The sequence below is a fragment of the Benincasa hispida genome, chromosome 10 (assembly GCF_009727055.1).
Source record: "Benincasa hispida cultivar B227 chromosome 10, ASM972705v1, whole genome shotgun sequence".
Classification (NCBI taxonomy): domain Eukaryota; kingdom Viridiplantae; phylum Streptophyta; class Magnoliopsida; order Cucurbitales; family Cucurbitaceae; genus Benincasa; species Benincasa hispida.
This window is the reverse complement of record NC_052358.1, coordinates 12,594,972-12,618,503: the sequence shown is the minus strand read 5'-3', so window position 1 is coordinate 12,618,503 and position 23,532 is coordinate 12,594,972. Positions and strand designations below refer to the sequence as shown.

Sequence of the window (23,532 nt, the reverse complement as noted above, 5' to 3'; positions counted from 1 at the left end):
TTCTCCTTCTTTTCTTGAGGGGCTTTGTTCTGTTGGGTTGTATGTCCTAAAACTCACCGTTTGTAAAATTAAACATATTCTATTTACAATAAAAATGTTATTGAGGTTTATTCAATAAAGATGTTATTGAATATGTAAATTGCACTTGTAAAGCCTAAAATCCAATAAACTAACGAACTTCTGGCTATAGTATGAATACTTAAACTTTATGTAAAGACGTAATAGAGGATCAGGTTTGGATATATAGTCAAAACGGTCTATAAATATAAGGATAGGGTTGGGTAACTTATCCTGAGGACACTATGGATGCAGCCCGCTTTGTATTTAATACAAACAATATGATCAGGAAATCGTTCATGTGTAGACATGCGAGTGAAGACATCCTATGCAAAAGATGTTTGTATAAGATAGGACCACAAAATAGTCACTTTTTCTTTATTACTACCATTCACTGTTAACAATTATTATTTCAATCTGATGAGCTAAGGTAACTGATCTCAATCCTAAGCTAATTATGAACTCATGTTTATTCGAGATTATTCTTTAATCTGCATAGATGAGAGTGACTCAATAAGCCTCCCATTTTAGGGGTAAGACTAGGTAGATAGTTGGGGACATAGTTATTCGAGATTATCCTGGTCTTGAACAAAGAGGCCCCACCCTCTTTATGATTGAGGGAGATTCGGTTTATTGGTAGGACCATAAACCAATTGTTTATTAGTGGATCAATGGAGAATTAAGGAGCAAGATGTATTATAGGGGTAAAACGGTAATTTTGACCCAACTGTTAATATGAACAATCTGTAAAGGAATGACTTACTGATCATGATTAAATCAAGTTGACAGAAATATATCTACAGTGAGGAGAGTGCAGCTACTAGGCTTTAGTGAAGTGACCCGGTAGTTAACGAATGTTGATTAATTCGATTTAAGGAGTTTAATCAATTAATCTCGGATCGTTGGAGCTCATGATCTATAGATGAAGGGATCGAATTTCGTAGCAGAAGCGTCTTGTGTGAGAACACCTTGCATCCTGCAACTCGATTTTTACAATAAACAAAAGCGTCATAATAAACTGAATGAATAAACATGTAAATTAGCATGTTATTGGAGAAAGGATTAGAACGGTTCTTACCTTTGTAGATTTCCCAAGTGCCACGAACAATGCTCTCTAAGGTTCCAACGAAAAGGATCTCTAAATGGTCTTAATCACGAACAATTCTTTGAGCGATCTCGAATACTACCACGAGACTTACCTCGTTAATCTCTTGGATTCCAATAGAGGGATAGGTGGTATCCAACTATTGGGAGAAGGAAATGAGAATAAGGTTTTTGATAGTATAGAGGTTCAGAGAAAATTCTGCATGATAACACTAGGTAGTTGTGTATTGTCAGAGTTTTTCTATAATGAGAATTGTGTATTCAGTGCATTCCCAAAGGGCCATGGGGATGACTTTATATAAAAAAGGGTCAAGCCCCTTGCCCAATATATATTTTTCTTTTCTATAATTAATTAAATAACATTTATTTAATTAATTAGTCCATTTAATTAAAAAATACTTATTTAATTAATTAGCCTAATTAAATAACAATTATCTAATTTTAATTTGCACAAAAATTAAATACCTATTTATACATTAAACCCAATTTAATGTATATAATATATAATTAATTATCATATACATCCCATGCATTTGTGCAAACCTCTCTATTAATTAGTTCTTTGTGAATCTAATTCACTTGAATTAATTAATTTGAATCTTATTCAAATATTACTTTCTAATTTTTTTTTTATAGATTATATACATAATTAATTATATAGTAATCACATTAATATGTAGTCTCCTCAAATTAATTTGAGCAATTCAAATTATTCCTCTTAAGTATCCTCTAGTGAGTTAACGAAGGGACTTAGTGAACCTGTAGATCAGAAGTTCCAACAATATGAGATTAATTGGTTAAACTTATTAGCCAAGTTAATCAATATTCATTAGCTGTGGGTACATGATGCGGTGATTTATCATGCGATGAAAGGGTGTGTGGATGCGATGATTATGCAAGTTTTCCTAACAAAGCCCAAGTATAAGCCTTCTTAAGGTGCTGGTAAGTCCAGGGTCGAACGCAAGGATTACTCAGACAGATATGCGACAGACTCTATCTTTGATCTTATCACTATTTTAAGTTTAAGAAGTTGGATGGTGATTGACTTTGATTTCTTAAGGCGAAGGAATTAAATACAAAGCGATAGAAGAATGGTGTTGTAACAAATATGCGATAAAGGGTTGAGAAGAGGTTTTGCTAACATTTCTTAAGATATTCTACAAGTCATGCGATCATGCTATACACAAATATTAAGCACTACATTTCTCAATGCATATAGGCACATTTCCTATGTCTAAGATGCATGCGATGTGTAGGGAATGCAACAGATAGAACTTATTTCTAAGTCTCTACTCTTGCTTAGGAGATCTAATCTGACTCTTTCAAGCCTGGATTCTATGTCTTTAGACTATTCTTTCAAGTACTCAAAGTGATGAATGAAGCATACATAAGACAAGATGATCGCATGAAGTGTATAACTTAAGTCATGCTAGCTAAGTACTTCTCAACCCATTCACAAATTTAGCTACTCATGTATGGCGTGAAAAGAATGAACATAGATTGAAATGTAATTTCCATTCTTGTAAATAAAATGCTCAAGTACAAAACAATAGACGATGTAAGTGTTAAGCCAGGTAAGTAGTGTCTTGCTTCCTCTAGCGTTTACATGACTTTTAGCACTCCAAATATTTTCTAATTTGTAAACTCTTGCTCTCACAATGGTTTGGTGTGGGTTGGTGTTTCTCTTCCATGTTGTTCCAGCAGTCTCTCGACCTCCTGAAATTAATTCACCCGCGGTTTGGTAGCATTGAATGGTATTTATAAACTTTCAGAAAAAAACAGTTTTTCATTTCACTAATGATTACGTGGGTGGGCAACATTAATTTTCATATCCTGTCGTGCCGTTTGATGGTCACCGGAGGTTCAATGGATTTTCAATGATATGGTCTTCAATGGCAGCCAATTGAATTTCTGATTTGACCGTTATCGGCTTCACGTCCCATCACGTTTTATCACATTAGGTCACTGCCTTTGTGTAAGGTCATCACGAGTTCGTCTTTGAAGTACCATTGGATCCCCAACTCAGGAGATCGCGCTATCGCCTTGTTTCTGCACAAAAATATAAGATTAACTCAGTTTAATTGCTTTTATGCGATGAGAGTTAGCGATCACAATTTTGCTTTTAGTTTGATGTGTTCGATCGTAATATTTCCTATTTACTATCGCCTTCTCTCATTGTTTTAATAATTTGAGCTTTAATAACTTGTATTTCTACAAGCTATCACACCCCCAAATTTAAAACAATGTTTGTTCTCAAGCATAAACTAAAGATTTCTCAAAATTTCAATTGCCTTTATCCTGCCTAGACTTCTCATCATGCCTCATTCAAACCTCTGAACCATTGCCATTATTAATTTTTATCCTAATCTCTTCCTAAAATATAACCTTTGGGGACAACGAGCTTAATATTAAAAAAAAAAAACTTTACTCATTTCCTAGGACATCGCATGATTTATTTAAAATCTTATCAAACCGGGGTATTCAAGTGGTTTTGGTCTTCACATGATTTAAATCTTAGTTTTGTGATCTTGCACTGATCCGAGTGCCCAGCCTTCGTTTTGGCTTGCCCTCATGGGTGTCATGCGGACATCTAACTACGAGCGAGGCGCTCTTTTCAGTCAAAACTCATGCTTATCTTTTTGTTTGGCAGAGGAGTTGCGATCACTTAGTTTCTGCGTTGATCACGATTACCGCCTTCGTTTTGGCTTGCCCCCATGGGTGTCATGCAGACATCCAATTACGAGCAAGATCTGAGCTCAATGTCATATATATATATATAGAGAGAGAGAGAGAGAGAGAGATTGAAACTCTATCAAGGCAGAAAATATCACCCCCTAAATTTAAAACGAATCCCTCATTGCTGAAAACGAAATAATTCATGCGATGGACTCAGAAAAATTTGTAAAAATAGTTTTGAAGTAAAGCTAGTATACCAATTTTAGAAATGTTTTGTGAATTGAATGTCCTGAAATTAATCTGGTGCTAGTTCATGCGAGAAGATAAGAGGCATATATTTCATCATTGAAGTCGTAATGGGCAAAGGATAAATGCAGGGACCAAATGTTAAAGTAATAAAAAATTTAGAATTGAGTCAATCGAGAGAGAATGCGATAATAGAATTCGGTAATATTAAATTGAAACTGAAGTACAAGAATTGAGATAAAACATTAAGGCAAGGAACCCCCAAATTTAGTTTTCGCCCGTATCATTCTGATCGCATCCTTCGTGAGAAGCTTCAGATAGGTCTAAGGCCGTGTCCAGATGGGGGGGGGAAGTGGTGGTACCACCATGAGACGTGACACGACACTTTCAAAGTAATTTACCATGTAACGAAACTAGCCGTGCTGTCTCTGAGCCATCTTCCTGATGAATTCACATGTTTGCCTCTACTGATCGCGTATAATTTTCTTGAGCTCCTTATTTTCTTTTTGTAACTTAGTTACTTGAGATTGGTTCACAAAGGTCATTGTGAAGAAACTTATACCATTCATCTTCAAAGTTGACGTCTGCGGTCACATTGGGGTGAGCTTGTGGCTGTTCGCCATCAGGCTGCCACATACCAGTCTCACCAATGCCTGAGCTATTGCCTTTTTCAATATGAGGTGATAGTTGACTTGGGTCATCAATAGAACATGGCGGGCTCTTTTGGTGCTTAAGCGATGGTTGGGGAGTTGGGTGTTGAGCGGCCAAAGGAAGGACGGCGAGAGAATCGTCAGTGGAGCTAGGGGATCGAGACTTGATAGATGGCGTATTTTCTGGAGAGGGTGGAGTGTTGAGATCGATGCCAACTCGCGTTTCTGCAATGATGGGTAGAGGAGTGGATTTTTGAACTTTAGGGGAGAGGACCAGGTTTTTATCAACCATTTGCTTCTTTTGCTAGGGGCTTTTAGTAGCTGCGGATTTGGGAGGTTGCTGCTTTTGAGGAGTCATGGATGGGCCTTCTCCTTATGGTGGCAATCTCATCAGTCTATGTAGAGACTTGTCTGTGAGCATGGCCTTGAATGCCACGTCATTTTCTTCTTCAAACCATTCTTGCACACATAGCTCTGTAATGAGCGACGGGAAGAACAGCTACCCTTTTGGTTTGGATAACAGTGTCCAAATTTGGTCGACGATCATCTTTCCAACGTTAATTAGGATGCGACGCATAATGCAATAGATCGTCATGACTCTTTCCCGTGAAATGGTGTGGTCGTGAGTTGTTGGCATCAATTTTCACTTGATGAAGTAAAGCCACACGTTGGCTTCAAGGTCAAGTCGTGAGGCGATAGCGTCTTAACTCCTTTGACAGAAATGTTCCATTGCTTTCAGGGCAATGCTACCGCCTTCAAATCCTTTTTCTACTCCTCAGTGGTGGGGTTTCCAATGATTTGGTTTCCTTCAGCGTCACCAGTGTCTTTTAAGTTGAAAATTCTATTGATCTTTGAGACGCCAAACCCGATTGAGCCATCCCCAATGTCAACCTTATAGCGCCCCGAGTGGGGTTTCCTTTCATAAAATGTAGCAACTGTGGTCGGCTTAACCGTCTTCACTCCCGTGCAAAAATCGTGCCATCCTAACGCCTCGATCGTTTGCGCGATGAAGTTAGGGAGAGGCAATGCAGATGGCAGAAAAGCCATCTCCATCAAGATCGAAGGTCTCTTCTTTAGCACCTTTTCCTCCACCAGGGGTGCCTTACCCTTGTTCTCTCTTCGCACCGTTTGTTTCTTTGGTGCCTTCTCTTTTCCTGCTGCGCTATTTCCAGTGCCTTTTTCCTTAGCCTCTTTTGCTTGCGTTCTTTGAGGCTGACGCTTAGTGTACTTTCCTTTCTTTTGGCCAGTTTCCTTTCCCTGTCACTTTTTTCCTGCATTTCTCGCTCAAATTCTATCGCGGTCCGCTCTATATTGTCCAAGGATTTTTCAGGTTGGGGTGGCGGACATTCTAACTCCTCATCGCATAGTTCATGATGAAATTTAGTTGCGGTGATGAGTGCTGACGCATCCTTTCGAAGGCTTCCCAGACCCTCACATACTTTCTTTGCTTTTTTCTGAAACTCCTTGGCCAATGCCTCAGCAGATGAGGCTGCAGCACCAGAACGACTGCTTTTCTTAGGTTTGCGATCGCTTGAGTGTGGTTGGTTGACGAATTCCTCATCAAGTTGCTCGAGTGGTTTGAGGGTTTAAAGGATATCGCCATAAACCTCGCGTTCATCTCTTCGCCTGACCTTGCTTGCAATGGAGAGGTCTTGAGGGTTTTGGCCGTGTGATGAGGATGATTGCGAAAGGGTAGTGGCTGAGAGATTAAGGTAGGAGCGAATGGATGGGCGGAAGCCACCATAGCTGGTGGCGCGTATGTGGGTGGTGGGGCGGTTGGGAAGGCAATGGGCTGCAACGAAGTCGTCGGTGAGACAACTTCGAATGTGGAACCTGGGTTGGATGAATGGGTTGAGGTAGGGGTACCCTTGCTACTTGCCATTTGGAAAGGAGGTTTCCGGAATCTAAAGGGAATGATGGTCGAAAAGGGATATGCTAATTCATCGGAGGTTAGAGGGCTCGAAAGTTTTGAGAACAGTGAAAGTAAAACGTTTGAATAATAGGAGAGGGGAGTTTAAATAGACGAAGAAGGAAAAGGGATGGGGTTTTGTGCAAACCTAATTATTACCTGACGCCACATTAAATAAGGTGACAATTTTTTACGTCTTTTCAGTTTTCAAAGGAGACGTACGATTTCCTTACCTACGATAGGCTAATATTGTAATCGCGAAGAATTGGGCTTCTTCAAATGCTCAACTGATCGCGTGTTTTTTTCTTTTAAGCCCATCGCACTAATCCATTGCGATCAAAATGACACAATCAAAAGGATAGAATGAAGTACGAAGTTGAAAAAGAGTTGATAGTCATATAAAGTAGTAAATATGCAGAAAGTAAAATAGATTCTGAAAGAAAACAAAAGGATACACAAAAGGATATACTTCGTCCCTGATGAATGTATACCGCTTAACATCACAGGGACTGAGTGTTTCTTCTCTATTCTAGCTTACCTAAGTCAATGGAGGTTTTCTCACGCTAGATATCCCCTCCATGATATAGCTTCACTCTCTGTCCATTCACTTTAAATGCGTTGGTTCCATCTTCGTTCACCATTCCATGCGGGAATACTTCCTTGATTATGAAAGGCCTGGACCAACGCAACTTTAGTTTTCCAGAAAAGAGACGCACCCTGGAGTTGAACAACAATACCCTTTGACCTACCTTGAGGTTTTTCTCACAAATATGCTTATCATGCCATCGCTTGGTGCGTTCTTTATAAATTTTGGAATTCTCATACGCTTGTAATCTCCACTCGTCCAGCTCTAGTAGTTGAAGTTTTCTCTCTTCTCCTGCAGCCTTAAGATCAAAGTTGAGTTTCTTAACTGCCCACATCGCCTTATATTCCAGTTCCAACGGTAGATAACAAGCCTTTCCAAACATCAATGCATATTGTGACATGCCTATGGGTGTCTTATAAGCAGCCCGATATGCCCATAGGGCATCATCTAGTTTCATGGCCTAATCCTTCCTCGATGGGTTCACCATCTTCTCTAAGATTGACTTGATTTCTCTGTTAGAAACCTCTGCTTGCCCATTTGTTTGAGGGTGATACGTGGTGGCGATCTTATGGTGGACACTATATTTGATCAACAGTTTACTAACAATGTGATTCACACAGTGGGTCCCTTCATCACTTATTATGGCACGTAAAGTGCCAAAACGAGTAAAAATGTTTTTCTGTAAGAACTTAGAAACTATTGCCGCATCGTTTTCAATGCATGAAACAGCTTTAATCCATTTGGATACATAGCCGACAGCCAATAAAATGTATTTATGACCATTTGATGATGGAAATGGTCCCATGAAATCTATTCCCCAAACGTCGAATAGCTCCACCTCCAGAATGATGTTCATTGGCATCACATTTTTTTTCTAAAATGCTTCCATTGTGTTGACACTTGTTGCATTTCATGGAGTATTCTCATGCGTCTTTAAACAGAGTGGGCCAGTAATACCCACATTGCAAAACTTTTGCTGTCGGGCGCTGTCTGCCAAAATGCCCTCCATAAGGTGATTCATGACATTGAAACAATATGCGATGGAATGTAGTTTCTGGAACACAAAGTCTCAATATTTGGTCTAGTCCCCTTTTGTAGAGATTTGGATCGTCCCAGTAGTCAATTTTTCATTCATGTATGAGTTTTTTGTTTGGATGGGGTGTATAGTTTTTAGGAAATTGTTTGCAGACCAAGAAGTTGACAATATCCGCATACCAGGGTAGAAGTTCTTCAATCTTGAGCAGCTGCTCATCAGGAAATGTGGCATTCACCACTGATTGGATGCGATCCACTTTTGAATTTTCTAATCGTGATAGATGGTCAATGACCTTGTTTTCTATTCCCTTTCGGTCGATTATTTCCATATCAAATTCTTGGAGTAAGAAAACCCATTGGATTAGTTTAGGCTTCGCATTTTTTTTGTCATCAAATATTTTATCACGGAGTGGTCTGTGTGGACTATCACTTTTGACCCCAACAAATAGGGTCTAAAATTTTCAATAGCAAAAATCACTGCTAAAAGTTCCTTCTTGGTAGTGGTGTAATTTTCTTGCGTGGAGTTTAGTGTCCTGATAGCATATGCGATGGGGTGTAAAATTGTCTTTACTTTTTGTGCCAAGACTGCCCCCATCACATACCCACTGGTGTCACACATCAGATCGAATGGCCTCACCCAATCAAGTACGATCAAAATTGGTGTTGTGTCAAAGCGTCTTTTAGTGTTTTGAATGCAGTGGGGCAGTGTGAATCAAAATCAAAGGGTCTATCAGCTTCTAACAACGTATTCAAAGGTCTAGCGATTTTGGAAAAGTCCTCCACAAACCTTCTGTAAAACCTTGCGTGCCCTAGGAAAATCCTTAAAGCTTTCACATTCGTTGGAGGTGGAAGTTTTTTTATAGCTTCAATTTTTGCTTTGTCCACCTCTAACCCATTCCTTGAAACCTTGTGCCCTAGCACAATTCCTTCCTCGATCATAAAGTGACACTTTTCTCAGTTCAACACCAGATTAATTTCTTCACAACTTTTCAGTATTTTCTCCAGGTTTTGCAGACAGATTTCATAGGTTTGTCCATAGACTAAAAAGTCGTCCATAAAGATTTCAATTGAGGCTTCAAGGTACTCGAAGAAGATCACCATCATACACCTTTAAAACGTACTAGGTACATTGCACAATCCAAAAGGCATGTGACAAAAGGGGAATGTTCCATATGGACATGTGAACGTGGTCTTTTCTTGATCTTCTAGTGTGATCATAATTTGGTTATAGCTTGCATACTCATCAAGGAAGAAAAAATAATCATTCCCCGCTAATTTGTTGAGCATTTGATCAATGAATGGTAGGGGAAATTATCTTTCTTTGTTGCCGCATTGAGTTTCCTGTAATCTATACAAACCCATCAACTCGTGATGGTCCTCATGGAGATCAATTCGTTGTTTGCATTAGGAACCACTGTCATCCCACCCTTTTTGGGAACACATTGCACGGGGCTGACCCACGTGCTATCTACGATGGGGTAGATAATGTTGGCATCTAACTATTTGATGATTTCTTTTTTGACAACCTTTTTCATCACAAGGTTCAGTCTGCGTTGAGGTTCTATTGAGCTCTTTTGATTTTCTTCAAGCCGGATTCGATTCATGCAATGCGTTGGACTAATACCTCTGATGTCTGCGAGCGTCCATCCAATCTCTTTAATATATTTTTTGAAAACACTGACCAACGCGGTTTCTTTTTCTTCAGGTAACGCAGAGGATATGATGACTGGTAAGGTTTCATTCTGGCCAAAAAATACGTACTTCAACTGGGTTGGTAGAGTTTTTAGTTCTAGTGTAGGTGGTTGCTCTAAAGAGGGCTTTTGTGCTTTTCTTTCTTCATCCAAATTCAGCGTTTTATCATTCTTCAACATCTCTGTTATCGCATGGCAAGTCTCAATGGATGCTAGAACATCCTCTCTTTCTTCATTCTCTTCCTCGGATTCCCAATTTCCAATGCAAGTTTGTTCATCATCGGAATCAGATAAGCCTTCCTCATCTGAGAACTTCATGGCCTTGATAATATTAAACCTGAGCTTCTTTCCGTTGACGCTCATTGTGATTTCTCCCTTATGCACATCTATTTAAGCATGACCAGTAGACAAGAATGGTCGTCCCAATATAATTGGAACATCTTTATCTGCCTCATAATCTAAGATAATGAAGTCTGCAGTTAGGATGAATCTGTTTTTTGTTACCAAGACATCCTTTAATTTCCCTTCAAGGTGCACCAAGGATCTATCGGCAAGTTGAAGAATCACTGTTGTGGGTGTTAGCTGTCCCACATCTAATCTTTTGAAAATTGAAAGGGGCATTAAGTTTATGCTTGCCCCGAGATCGCATAATGCTTGGCCAATATAGATTCCTTCTATTAAGCAGGGTATGAAACTGCCTGGGTCACGCATCTTTGGTAGAATTATAGTGTTGTATTCTTGTGTCAATCCCACCGTGGCGAATCTTCCTGTGTTTCTCTTCTTCGAGACGGTGTCCTTAAAAAATTCCGCATACAGAGGCATCTGCTCCATCGCTTCTATGAATGAAATATTAATGTGTAATTGTTTCAATATTTCCAAGAAGCGTTGATACTGGCTGATAGCTTGTAGAAATACAAGCTATTGTAGCCTTTTACTTAAAATTATGAGGACTAACAAGCAGAATATGCATTGATAATACTAAGAATTCATGAGAAAAGTAAAGCTTGCGTCAACCGGCACTAAAAATCTCTACAACCCTATATTATGCGTTATTCTGCGTCAAAATGTCTATTTTTGTAGCTATCGCAGGAATCGATCGCATGCGTTGATCCTAAACCATCGCAAAGTTGATCGCATGTGTTAATCTTCAAGAAGACAAGTTCATCGCATGGATGTTGCAGCTACAGAGTAATAACCGTGATAGAAGGTTGATCGCAAGGTGGGTGGAATGCATTGGTACTTCAGGAGAAACGAGCATGAACGTATACCTTGGGAGTATCAACAAGATAAGGTGATATTGATATTGCCCATACCACGACAAAGGTAGCAGTGAGTCAGAACACAATTATTAATGCTGTCGGCGTTTGAGCTCTATAAATAGCACTTGGATCTTCACTTCAAACAATCCGAGCTTCTGCCTTAAGACAGATCCTTGTGATCACATATGAGAGCATGAGCAAGATTTTCTTTGAGGATTCTCCACCTCCATGGACCATTCCAAGTGACTACCAGAGTTACTCTGGAGATAGAGCTCGAGAGAGATGACTCCACCATCCATCCATGGCACTACCAGCAGCCTTGACGCATTTCTGATGAAAAGCAAGAGATTGTTTTCATCTAGCCTTCCACTTCTCCTCTTATCTCTGTATTGTATTACATTTTGGCTTAAGACATTAATACATTTTTTAATCAATGCATCTATTAGTTCCTTTAACTTCATCTTCTTCTCCTTTATCATCGTCTACATTCATCGTTTAGTTATCAAGGGTAGTCACATACTCAATCGTGCAGCTTAGAGATAGGATGCATGTAGTAACCCATCGAGAGGTGTGCATTGCGAGAGTATAGTGAGTTAATCTTCTTTGCTTGGTGTGTTGTGGTAGCAAAACTTGTCTATGAGCCATCGCAATGCTTGTCTATGAGCTGATTAGCCACAAATAATCGCCTGAGAGGGTGGGTAGTGGAACACACTAAAGCAAAGTATGCATTGTTCCTAGAGATAGGCACGATCTTATGCTCGACGCAACCATGCATTATAGAGATAGGCATGCGGCTGGCCACCGAGAGGTGCAATGCGTTAGTGTGGTAAGCTGGGATTACTCCTGTGACCTAACATAATGAACATTATTATGCGTTAACGACTGTTGCATCTCTATCAATTCTCATAGTTAAACTTCCATTGCTCAATTTGTTTAGTTAAGAGTAGGAGTAGCACATATTCCATTAACTTCTGTCTTTTTACTTTTATTCATCGCTTCAAACACATCACTTCACAAACATTGAGTTACAAGTCCCTGTGTTCGATCTCGATCATCCCAAGAAACTTGCGTTCTCGTTATACTTGGCGCGAGAGCAAGAAAACTTGTGGCAGGAATGCATGGTCATCGCATTCGTACTTAAATGCATATTGTATCTTTTCTAGTCCAACGCATGACCATCGACACATGGAGATCAACGCATAGCATAAGACAAGCATATTTATTTTCCTTTCTCCCTTTCTTAAACACAACACTACCCTTCATTGTTATGTTTCTTTTTCAGTATTTGAGGAAATGAAGGTAGTTGTACTTCCAGTGTTTCATGGTTTGGAGGCTTAGAAGTGATCGCATCTTTTAGTTCCCTGGTTGTCTTGGACTTCTTTGATTCAGTTTGCAATAGAGACTTCTTTGATTCAATCGCAGGTTGCTCCTTTGATTCAGTCTTGCGAGGCTTCTTTCTGGCTTCTATCGCTGCTTGACAATGTTCTTTCCTGGCATTCCCTAGATTGCGTGGAAGCTCGGTTAAGCTAGGCAATGTCCCTTGGGGTCTGTTATTTAGCTCTCCCGCAATTTGTCCCATTTGAGTTTCTAAATTGCAAATGGATGTAGCTTGGTTTTGAAGGACTGTTTCATTCTTTTTGATGTATTCCTTCAACAAGTTCTCCAGGGATGATGAGGATGATGGTTGAGAACTGTTAGCTTGCTGTTGTCCATTAGATCTATGGAAGAACCCTGGTGGTCCCTCTCTCTGAGCCACAGGCTGACTGCTTTGATGTTGGTTGTTCTTCCAAGAAAAGTTGGGGTGATTTCGCCACCCCTGGTTGTAAGTGTTTGAATAAGGATTGTTTTTGACAAAGTAAAATGTTTGAGGATTTCGTGGGTATTTCTCAAAAGAATGCGATTCTTCACATAAGACACAGCCAGTGCTTGTTTGCTCTATTTCATTCATTAGCCCATTTCGAGCTCCTGAATTGTTTATTGCGATGGCTTGCAACAAGTTTATCATCGCATTCATCTGATTTTGTAATGATGAGATGGCACCATTACTTGAATTACTTTCTTTGGGCTTCGTTCTTTGATCGATTTCTTGCCAATCTTCAATGTTTTTTTGAGATGCGATCAAGAATATTCTTTGCTTCATCATATGTTTTATCCAGAAGACCTCTTGTTGCTGCGGCATTGACAGCTGTCTGCGATACAGAGTTAAGTCCATGATAGAAAATCTCCATTTGGAGGCAATCAGGTAATCCATTGTGTGGGCAGCCATGTACTAGCCTCTTAAATCTCACCCATGCGTCACTAAGTGATTCATCTTCTTCTTGTTCAAAATTGGTGATCAATCTCCTTCTTTTGGCATTTTCTGTGGATGGTCATTGACTTTGATTTCTTAAGGCGATGGAATTAAATGCAAAGCGATAGAAGAATGGTGTTGTAACAAATTTGCAATAAAAGGGTTGAAAAGAGGTTTTGCTAACATTTCTTAAGATATTTTACAAATCATGCGATCATGCTATACACAAATATTAAGCACTATATTTCTCAAGGCATATGGACACATTTCCTATGTCTAGGATGCATGCGATGTGTAGGGAATGCAGCAGATAGAACTTATTTCTAAGTCTCCTCTACTCTTGCTTATGAAATTTAATATGACCTTTTCAAGCCTAGATTCTATGTCTTTAGACTACTCTTTCAAGTACTCAAAGTGATGAATGAAGCATACATAAGACAAGATGATCGCATAAAGTGCACAACTTAAGTCATGCTAGCTAAGTACTTCTCAAATCATTCACAAATTTAGCTACTTATGTATGGCGCGAAAAGAATGAACATAGATTGAAATGTAATTTCCATTCTTGCAAATAAAATGGTGTAAGTGTTAAGCCAAGTAAGCAGTGTCTTGCTTCTTCTGGCATTTACACGAGTTTTAGCACTCCAAATATTTTCTAACTTGTAAACTCTTGCTCTCACAAGGGTTAGGTATGGGTTTGTATCTCTCTTCCGTGTTGTTCCAGCAGTCTCTCGACCTCCCGGAATTAATTCACCCTCGGTTTGGTAGCATTGAATGGTATTTATAGACTTCAAGAAAAAATAGTTCTTCATCTCACTAATGATTGGTGGATGGGCAGCATTAATTTCCATACCCTGTCGCGCCGTCTGATGCTCACCGGAGGTTCAATGGATTTGCAACGGTATGGTTTTCAACGGCCGCCAACTGAATTTCTGATTTGACCGCTATCGGCTTCACGTCCCATCACGTTTTATCACATTAGGTCATCGCCTTTATGTAAGGACATCACACGTCTGTCTTTGAAGTACCATTGGATCGCCAACTTAGGAAATCGTGCTTTGTTCCTGCACAGAAATACAAGATTAACTCAGTTTAATTGCTTTTATGCGATGAGAGTTAGCGATCGCAATTTTGCTTTTAGTTTGGTGCGTTCAATCGTAATATTGCCTATTTACTATCGGCTTCTCTCATTGTTTTAATAATTTGAGCTTTAATAACTTGTATTTCTACAAATTATCAATACATTCCATTAAAGACCCACAGTTGCACTCTTAGTCAAAATACCATTTTACCTTTGGGTTACCTCTGACTTCTTAAGTTCCAATGCTCCTCTAATGAACAACGTGTTTATGGTCCAACCAATCAACAAAAACCCCTCTTGGGCCAATGAGAGGATAGGGCCCTTTGTTCAAGTCCCGGAGACATCACTTAAAGGAACACTCATCTACTTACCCTTAAGGCGGGAAGAAGTGAATTTCATCTTGTATTATTATGTTCCCAACTCCCCATTCAATCTTGTCCCTAAAATGGTAGACATATTGGGTTAGCGATTTGATCACCCTCACCCATACAAGTCAAAGAAAAATCCCTCATGAACAGGAGTTCATAATATACTCAGGATTAAGACTGAATCCCCTAGGTCATTCTATTGAAATAGAAACCTAACTAGTCAACGATATTACATCTAGTGGTTACTACTATTTCGTGGTTTAGTCTTATGCAAACTCATTGCATAGGATACCCCCACTCGCGTGTCACCTACACGAACGCGTTGGATCATTACATTTGTATCAAATACAAAGTGGGTCATATCCACAGTGCTACTAGGATAAGGTATCCAGTCTTATCCCTATACTATAGACCCTTTAGGTTGTATCTTGAACATTGATCCATGTATGTCTCTACATACAGTTCAAAACTCATAATGTAGCATTGGATGCTAGTTTATTGGATTTAGGGTTATTATGACAAAATAGACAATAATACAAACAATAAAATTTATTGATTTAACATCCATAACTCTTTATTGATGATGGTCAATTAATAGCACTTACTATCTACGAGTTTTTGGGCATAATATCCAACAGTAGGTCCATTAGGTCTCCCTTGTAGCTCACAAATGGATTAAACCTTAGAATAGTGTGATGGAAAAATTTGAAACATTCAAATTCAAATTAAGAGAATTATTAATTATATGTGATATAATTAAACGTTTAATTATCAAATTAAACGAAATTGAAGAATATAGACAAAAAAAAAACTTGAGCTGGTGAGATGAGCGCATGCAAGATCTAAATTTTTTAGAGATATTATTTCTCTCTAGTTCTTGACGCAAAAACCAGAAAAATTCTCCAATACCCTTGATTCAACGTCATTTTGGAATTCACCTTCCAATCTAAGGTCCTAAAGAATAGTAGGAAAGATCAAGTAACAGTCTTCAAGCATTGGAGTGAAGAATTCAACCGGATTTGCAATTGGAAGAGGATTCTTCAAAGGTAATTTCTGAAACCCTACTTCTAAGTTGATGAACATGCTTGCTTGATTGCTAAAATTTTAATAGAATTAGAGTGCTTAAGATCCAAATTGCTTCCGCTTGTTGATTGCAACACCAACAACTGGTGTTAGAGTATGTTTTAAGCACTCAATTTACATTAATTTTAGCATATAGTGGGTGATTATTCATATGATGGATGAATATGTTCTAAAAATGGATAATTTAGGTATTGACATCTAAATTCTATTCCGGTTTGTAATAATTATTGTAATTGTCCGATATTTTATGGGCTTTAATATGTCTTGAAGGGTCTGTAAATTTACTAGAGTTAATAGAGTTGATTTTAGGTCGTAATTATTCGGTTCTAGTGAAGAGAACAACTTGTTTTTTCTGAAGTTTTTTGCTCAAAGACCCGAGAAGATCCTCCTAGACCCGGTCCATGACCATCGACCCATTTTGTGAAGTTCCAGCTGTCTCGTGAGGTTGCGCTTTAGCCGTTTCGTGAAGCTTTAGCCATCTCGTGAAATTACGCTTCAACTGTCCCGTGAAGCTTCAGCCATCTCATGAAGTTCCAGTTGTCTCGTGCACTTCAACCATCCTGTAAGCTCCAGTCATCCCATTGTTGGAATGTATCAGCAATTAGCGGAAGCAACAAGGATCAATAAGTACTCTAATTCATTAATTTTGGCATAAACTAAAGCATGCTCATACTAAAACAAGAGGGTTTCAAGTCATACCTTTGTAGAACTTCTTCAAATCTCGATTTCAACTGCAAACTTCTCCAAATCTTATTGTAGACCACCTCAAGATCTTCCCCACTATTCTCTTGAAGCTTTAGATTGAGTTGTAGAACTCAAAATAATCTTGAATTAAGGAAACTTGGAGAAGAGCTCACTGCATCAACCCACTTGAAGAACACCTTCTTCAACACGAATTTTTTAGCAAAAATTCTATAGATGTGTCATAATTCTGCTCCAATCTTCTTCATATATTGCATGACCTTCATGCAAAGAAGATGATTGCATGAGACGCAGCTCATGCTTGGAGTTATTGAAGCCAAATGGGTGGGTTTTGTGTGAACAAGTTGAAGGTGTAATGGAAAAAACTATTTTTCCATTTGTGTTTTTCAAACATTTTCAAATTTTCCAAAATGATTTCAAAAATCAATTTGATTTCTAAAATTGAAAATATTATTAAGTTTACAAAATTAATTTTCTCAATAAAATTAATAAGTAATTATTTAAACAATATAAATAATCTTAATTAATTTAATATCAAATATTAAATTAATTTTACACAAATTCACCTTCATATATTTAAATCATATTTAAATATTAATTCTTCAATTCTGTTTAATTCTTAAAATTAAACGTGCAATTATATCTCATATAATTATTAATTCCTTTAATTCTAATTTGAACGTTTCAAATTAACTTATCACGCTACTCTAAACTAATCCATTTACGAGCTAGTAGGAGGACATTACGGACCTACAGATCATGGGCTCCAACGATCCGAGATTAATTGACTAAACTCATTACACCGAATTAACCCCATTCGTTAACTAATGGGTCACTCCACTATAGCCCATAGTTGAACTCCCCTCACTGTAGATATATTATGTCCACTCGATATAACCATCATTAGTAAGTTAACCCTTCACATGTTGTTCGTAATAACGGCTGGGTAAAATGTCTATTTTACCCCCGAGATTACCTCTTGTTCCTTAAGTCCCACTGATCCTCTAATGAACAATTGATTTGTGATCCAATCAACAAACTGAGTCCCTCTCGGGCCAATGAAAGGGTGGAGCCCCTTGTTTAAGACCCGGAATCAGCACTTAAGAGAACAACCTCTCTACTATCCCTAAAAGCGGGTAGGAGTGAATTCTTTCTTGCACCATATGTCCCCAGTTATCTACCCTACCCCTAAAATGGAGATTTTTTTAGTCGGTGTCGTTGAGCCAACCTTCACCTACGCAAATTTAAGGATAATCCCAAATAAACGGGAGTTCACAGTTAGCTTAGGATTAAGGTCAAGTTACCTAGGTGCTTTGAAATAGTCAGTCTTAAACAGTAAACAACGTTATAAAGTAAAAGTGACTGATTTTGTGGTCCGATTTTCTACAAACCTTTTTGCACAGGACAACCCCACTCCTCATGTCATAACATGTACGAATTAAGATCACTTCATTTGTAGCACTTTACAACTCTTTGTAACAACTACAAAGTAGGCCGCATCCAATAGTGTTACCAGAATAAGGCACCCAACCTTATTCATATACTATAGATCATTTTGACTTTTTCCTCGAACCTAATCTATTGTTATATCTCCACATAAAGTTCAAGTACTCATGTAATAGTCATGGTTCTTTTAGATTTATTGGATTTCTAATAAGCAATACATATATTCAATAACAACTTATTGAATTTTGAGAATAAATTTTATTGTTTACAAACCACGAGTTTTAGGACATAAAAACCCAACACCCATGCACTCCAGCCATCTTGTGAAGCTCCAGCCATCTCATGACTCATCAGCTCTCGCGCACCAGCTGCACCATCCAAATCGCCCGCTTGACTGAAGTTAACTTAGCCAATTCAAATGGTCTGGACCGATTCGGTTCGACTAGTTTGATCGATTTTTGGAGTTTTGGAGTCGGTTCAAGGGGTTTTCAAGCGATTCAAAGTGTTCGGAGGCGGTTTGAGGCAATTTATTGTTTATTATTGTAATAAATTTAGTTATTTTCTAGCTTAGGATGCCAAAATCGATTCATTTTTAGTGTGGTTTATTTAATTGCGCATTATGAATGTATAAATTAAATAGTTTATCTTGTATGTGCATAAAGCATGCCATGTAGATTTAAAATCTCACCATAAGAAGCATGCATTGAAAGTATGTCATAATTAGTTATAATATATAGTATGCATGTGTTAGGGTTTCATGTGTTTAATATAAAATGTTATATTAAATTGTGAAATGGCCTGATGTTGTTATGGATTGGAAGCATGTATATATTTTATAAAGTGTTATAAAATAAATTAGACATTTAAAATCTATAACAAATATAAAATACATGCTCACCTAGGGTTAACAAATAACAACTTATTTTAAATAGTTAAAATAGGTCGTTGTCTTGTAAAACTTTGGTTACAAACTCACATAGGCTAAAATCCTATCTAAGACTGAATGTACTTAAGTTGACAGTTTATGGAACACCTACTACTTGAGGATTTTAGCTGGTTCTTGAGCATTGTTAACCCTGTTTTATAAGCATGCGTGAGCGATTTGAGGTAATAAAATGGTTTATCACTTAGATATTGCAGGTTAAATCCAAATAAAACATCATACTTGGATAAACACCTAGACTTAGGTTGTTTATTAGCCAGAATATACCTAATTAAATATTTACCCAAAATAAATAGAACACTTCAGTGAGAGATTAATAATATATATGATATATTATTTTTTAGCTCTCACGTCCTTAAGAATTCACACCGTGAGATTCATGCTCGACTTCGTGTCACTCTCGGAGTGACCTCCATTCAGAAAGTGTTTGCATGGGTCAATAGCAAGGTGAAGAGGGGAAGTAGTTCATAGTAAGTGGGTGGAGGATATGTGTCAACGTGTCTTGCGGTCTCTTCCATTAGTTTGGACTGTGAGATTCCTATGCTGTGCTTGCTTTTCGTTTTTAGGTGACATAAGCTAGTCATCTTTTCAACGACTATCCACTAGGAGGGTTGTAACATGAGATTCAGAACAACTCAAACTTCAAAAATGGATAGGATCTTTTTGGATCATTCCCAACCTTGGACTCTCCAGTTCGGAAGCATTGTTAGGGATGATCTCTAAGGTCTAAAAATGGAGGGTTATATTTACAAGAGTTACTAAGTGTTAAGTAAGTTTTTGACCAAACTAAATAACTATAGGAATAAGAGTTATTCTGGAGTTAGAATTTAGTTAAGAATGTCTTGCTTTAGTGAAGGAATATTTGAATGCCCCTCAGTAGCATCTATTCTGACTCATTAAAGTATCGTTGCAAATAAATAATGAAATATGGGTATGTTATTACCTTTGCTAAAATTTGATTGGGTTTAAAAGCAATTTACTGATTGGAATTTGTTTATATTTTCAGCATGTCAAATTCTTCCAAATTACTGGCTCTCGATATTTTAACGGTCATAATTTTTCAACATAGAAATCAGATATAAACGCAATACTAGCAATTGATGGTTTAAGATTTGTTTTAACAGAGGAATGTCCTCCCCCTCCCAGCTCATCTACAAACCAAAGAGTTTGGAATGCATATGACAGATGGATTAGGGCAAATCAAAAGACTCAAATCCATATCTTAGCAAACATACCCGATATACTAGCTAAGAAATTCAAGAACATGGTTTATGCTAAAGAAATCATAGATTTATTACAAACGTTGTTTGGACAAACAGTTAGGAACGATATTTTCGAAGAAGTTTATAACTATGGCATAAAGGATAGAACCTTTATTAATGAACATGTTCTAGATATGTTAAAAGTAATAAACATGAGTGTCATAGATGAGGAAACTAAGAAAGCACAACAAAGTAAATATAATTTACTTGTCATTGAGACATGTTTAGTGGATAATGATAAATTAACTTAGATATTAGATTCAGGTACTGCTAATTATATTTGTGCTTTCGCTTAGGAAATTAGTTCGTGGAGGCAGCTTGCAAAAGGCGAAACAACCTTTAAAGTAGGGACCGAAGAGGTTGTCTCAGCTAAAGCAGTGAGAGATATAAAGTTATTTATTGAAGATAGATTCATTTTACTTGAAAAATATTTATTACATTCCTGGCGGGAGGAGGAATTTGAAATCTATCTCTTGTTTGTTAGAACAAAAGTATAAAGTCTCTTTTGAATTTAACGAAGTGTTCATTATTTCAAAAGGTATTAAAATATGTTCTGCAAAATTGAAACATAACTTATATGTGTTAAAACCAACTAAGGTAAAAGTTGTTTCGAATATAGAGATGTTTAAAACAACTAAAACGAAAAATTTCTCCTAATGCTTATCTTTGGAATTTAAGACTTGCCACATTAGTCTCAATAGGATTGGGAGATTGGTTAAGAGTGGACTCCTAAATCAGTTAGAATACAACTTTCTACCACCATGTGAATTATGTCTTGCGGGTAAAATGACCAAAAGATCTTTTACTAGAAAAGGTCTTAAAGCCAAAGAACCATTGGAACTTGTACATTCTGACCTCTGTGGTCGAATGAATGTTAAAGCACGAGAAGGGTATGAATATTTTATCAATTTTATCAATGATTATTATAGATATGGCTATATTTACTTGATACATCATAAATCCAAAACCCTTGAAAAGTTCAAGGAATATAAGGCAGATGTTGAGAACCAATTAGGTAAAAAGATCAAAACACTTCGATCAGATCGAGGTGGCGAGTATATGGACCTAAAATTCCAAGATTATTTAATAGAACACAGAATTCAATATCAACTCACAGCAACTGGTACACCTCAACAAAATGGTGTAGCGGAAAGGAGAAATAAAACCCTGTTGAACATGTTTCATTTGATGATGTGTTATGTTCAGTTGCCTAATTCTTTCTAAGGACATACAATAGAGACTAATGTGTATATTTTGAACATGGTTCCCTCAAGAAGTGTTTCAGAAATACCTTATGAGTTATGGAGAGGGCGTAAAGGTAGTTTACATCACTTTTAGAATCTGTAGATGTCTAGCACATATACTGGTACATAACCCCAAAAAACTAGAATGTCGTTCAAAAGTATGCCTCTTGTAGGCTACCCCAAAGAAACAAAAAGGTGGTTTATTTTATGATCCTTAAAATAATAAAGTATTTATATCGACAAATGTAACCTTATTAGAGGAGGACTACATAAAGAATCATCAACCTAGTATTATGTGAAATAACCACAGAAGCTACAGACAAATCAACAAGGGTTGTTGATCAGGCTGAACCTTCATCAAGAGTTGTTGATGAAATTAGTTCTTCACATCCTTCTCAACAGTTAAGAGTGCCTCAACGTAGTGGGAGAGTTGTTCAACAGCCTAATCATTACACGGGTTTAACATAAACTCAGGTCATCATACCTGATTATGGCTTAGAAGATCCATTAACTTTTAAATGGGTAATGGAATATGTGGATCGAGACCGATGGATAAAAGCCATGAACCTCGAAATGGAGTCTATGTACTTCAATTCTATTTGGAAACTTGTAGATCAACCAGATGGGGTAATACCTATTGGTTCAAATGGATCTACAAGAGAAAACGAGACCAGCTTGGTAAGGTACAAACCTACAAAACTAGACTCGTGGCAAAAGGGTTTTCCCAAAGAGAGGGGGTGACCTATGAAGAAACCTTTTATCTAGTTGTCATGATTAAGTCAATTAGAATACTCTTATCCATTGTTGCCTTTTACGATTATGAAATCTGGCAAATGGACGTCAAGATGACCTTTCTGAATGGTTATCTTGAAGAAAATATCTATATGTCTCAACTAGAGGGGTTTATACAATAGGGTCAAGAGCAAAAGATTTGCAAGTTTAAAAGATCCATTTATGGGTTGAAACAAGCATCTCGATCCTGGAATATGAGATTTGACACTACGATCAAATCTTATTGACTTTGAACAGAACTTTTACAAACCCTGCGTTTACAAGAAGATTGTCAATAAGACTATGTCTTTTCTGGTTTTATATGTTGATGATATTCTACTCATCGAAAATGAAGTAAAATTTTCAGCTGACATTAAGAGATGGTTGGCATCACAATTCCAAATGAAATATTTGAGAGATGCACAGTATGTTCTTGGAATCCAAATAGTTCGGAATTGCAAGAACAGAACGCTAATGTTATCTCATGCATCTTATATAGACAAGATGTTATCTAGATATACAATGCAAAATCCCAAGAGAGGTATGTTACCTTTCAGACATAAAATTCATTTGTCTAAGGAACAATGTCCTAAGACACCTCAAGAGATTGAGGTTATGAAACAAATTTCCTATGCATCAACAGTTGGAAGTTTAATGTATGTCATGTTATGTACCACGCCCATACATATGCTATGCAGTTGGAATAGTCAGTAGATATCAGTCTAATATAGGATATGATCATTAAACTGTCGTTAAAAATATCCTCAAGTATCTTTAGAGAACGAGGGACTATATGCTCGTGTATGGTGCTAATGATCTAATCTTTATAGGATACATTGATTCTGATTTTCATATCGATTTAAATTATAGGAAATCAACTTCGAGATCGATATTCACTCTGAATGGAGGAGCTATAGTATGAAGGAGTATAAAGCAAAGTTGTATTGTTGACTCCACCATGGAAGCAGGGTATGTAGTTACATGTAAAACAACCAAGGAAGTAGTATGACTTAGAAAGTTCTTGACCAATTTGGAAGTAATTCCAAATATGCACGTGTCAACCCTCTATGGCGATAACAGTGGAGTAGTTGCAAATTCCAAAGAACCAATAAGTCATAAGCACGGAAAA

At 37.5% G+C, this 23,532-nt stretch overlaps 2 protein-coding genes across 2 annotated transcripts; both read right to left on the bottom strand.

Moving 5' to 3' along the window:
• Positions 1-7,205: 7,205 nt before the first annotated feature.
• Positions 7,206-7,685, bottom strand: LOC120088927. Its single transcript, XM_039046366.1, has one exon. The coding sequence runs from the start codon at positions 7,683-7,685 to the stop codon at positions 7,206-7,208; it is 480 nt and encodes a 159-aa protein (XP_038902294.1).
• A 2,659-nt stretch (positions 7,686-10,344) lies between these two features.
• LOC120088926 lies at positions 10,345-10,785 on the bottom strand. Its single transcript, XM_039046365.1, has one exon. The coding sequence runs from the start codon at positions 10,783-10,785 to the stop codon at positions 10,345-10,347; it is 441 nt and encodes a 146-aa protein (XP_038902293.1).
• Positions 10,786-23,532: the final 12,747 nt, after the last annotated feature.

What these genes read in the sequence shown, in the direction of transcription:
- LOC120088927 (XM_039046366.1), bottom strand. Translation starts at nt 7,685, where the DNA reads ATGAAACTAGATGATGCCCTATGGGCATATCGGGCTGCTTATAAGACA.
- LOC120088926 (XM_039046365.1), bottom strand. Translation starts at nt 10,785, where the DNA reads ATGGAGCAGATGCCTCTGTATGCGGAATTTTTTAAGGACACCGTCTCG.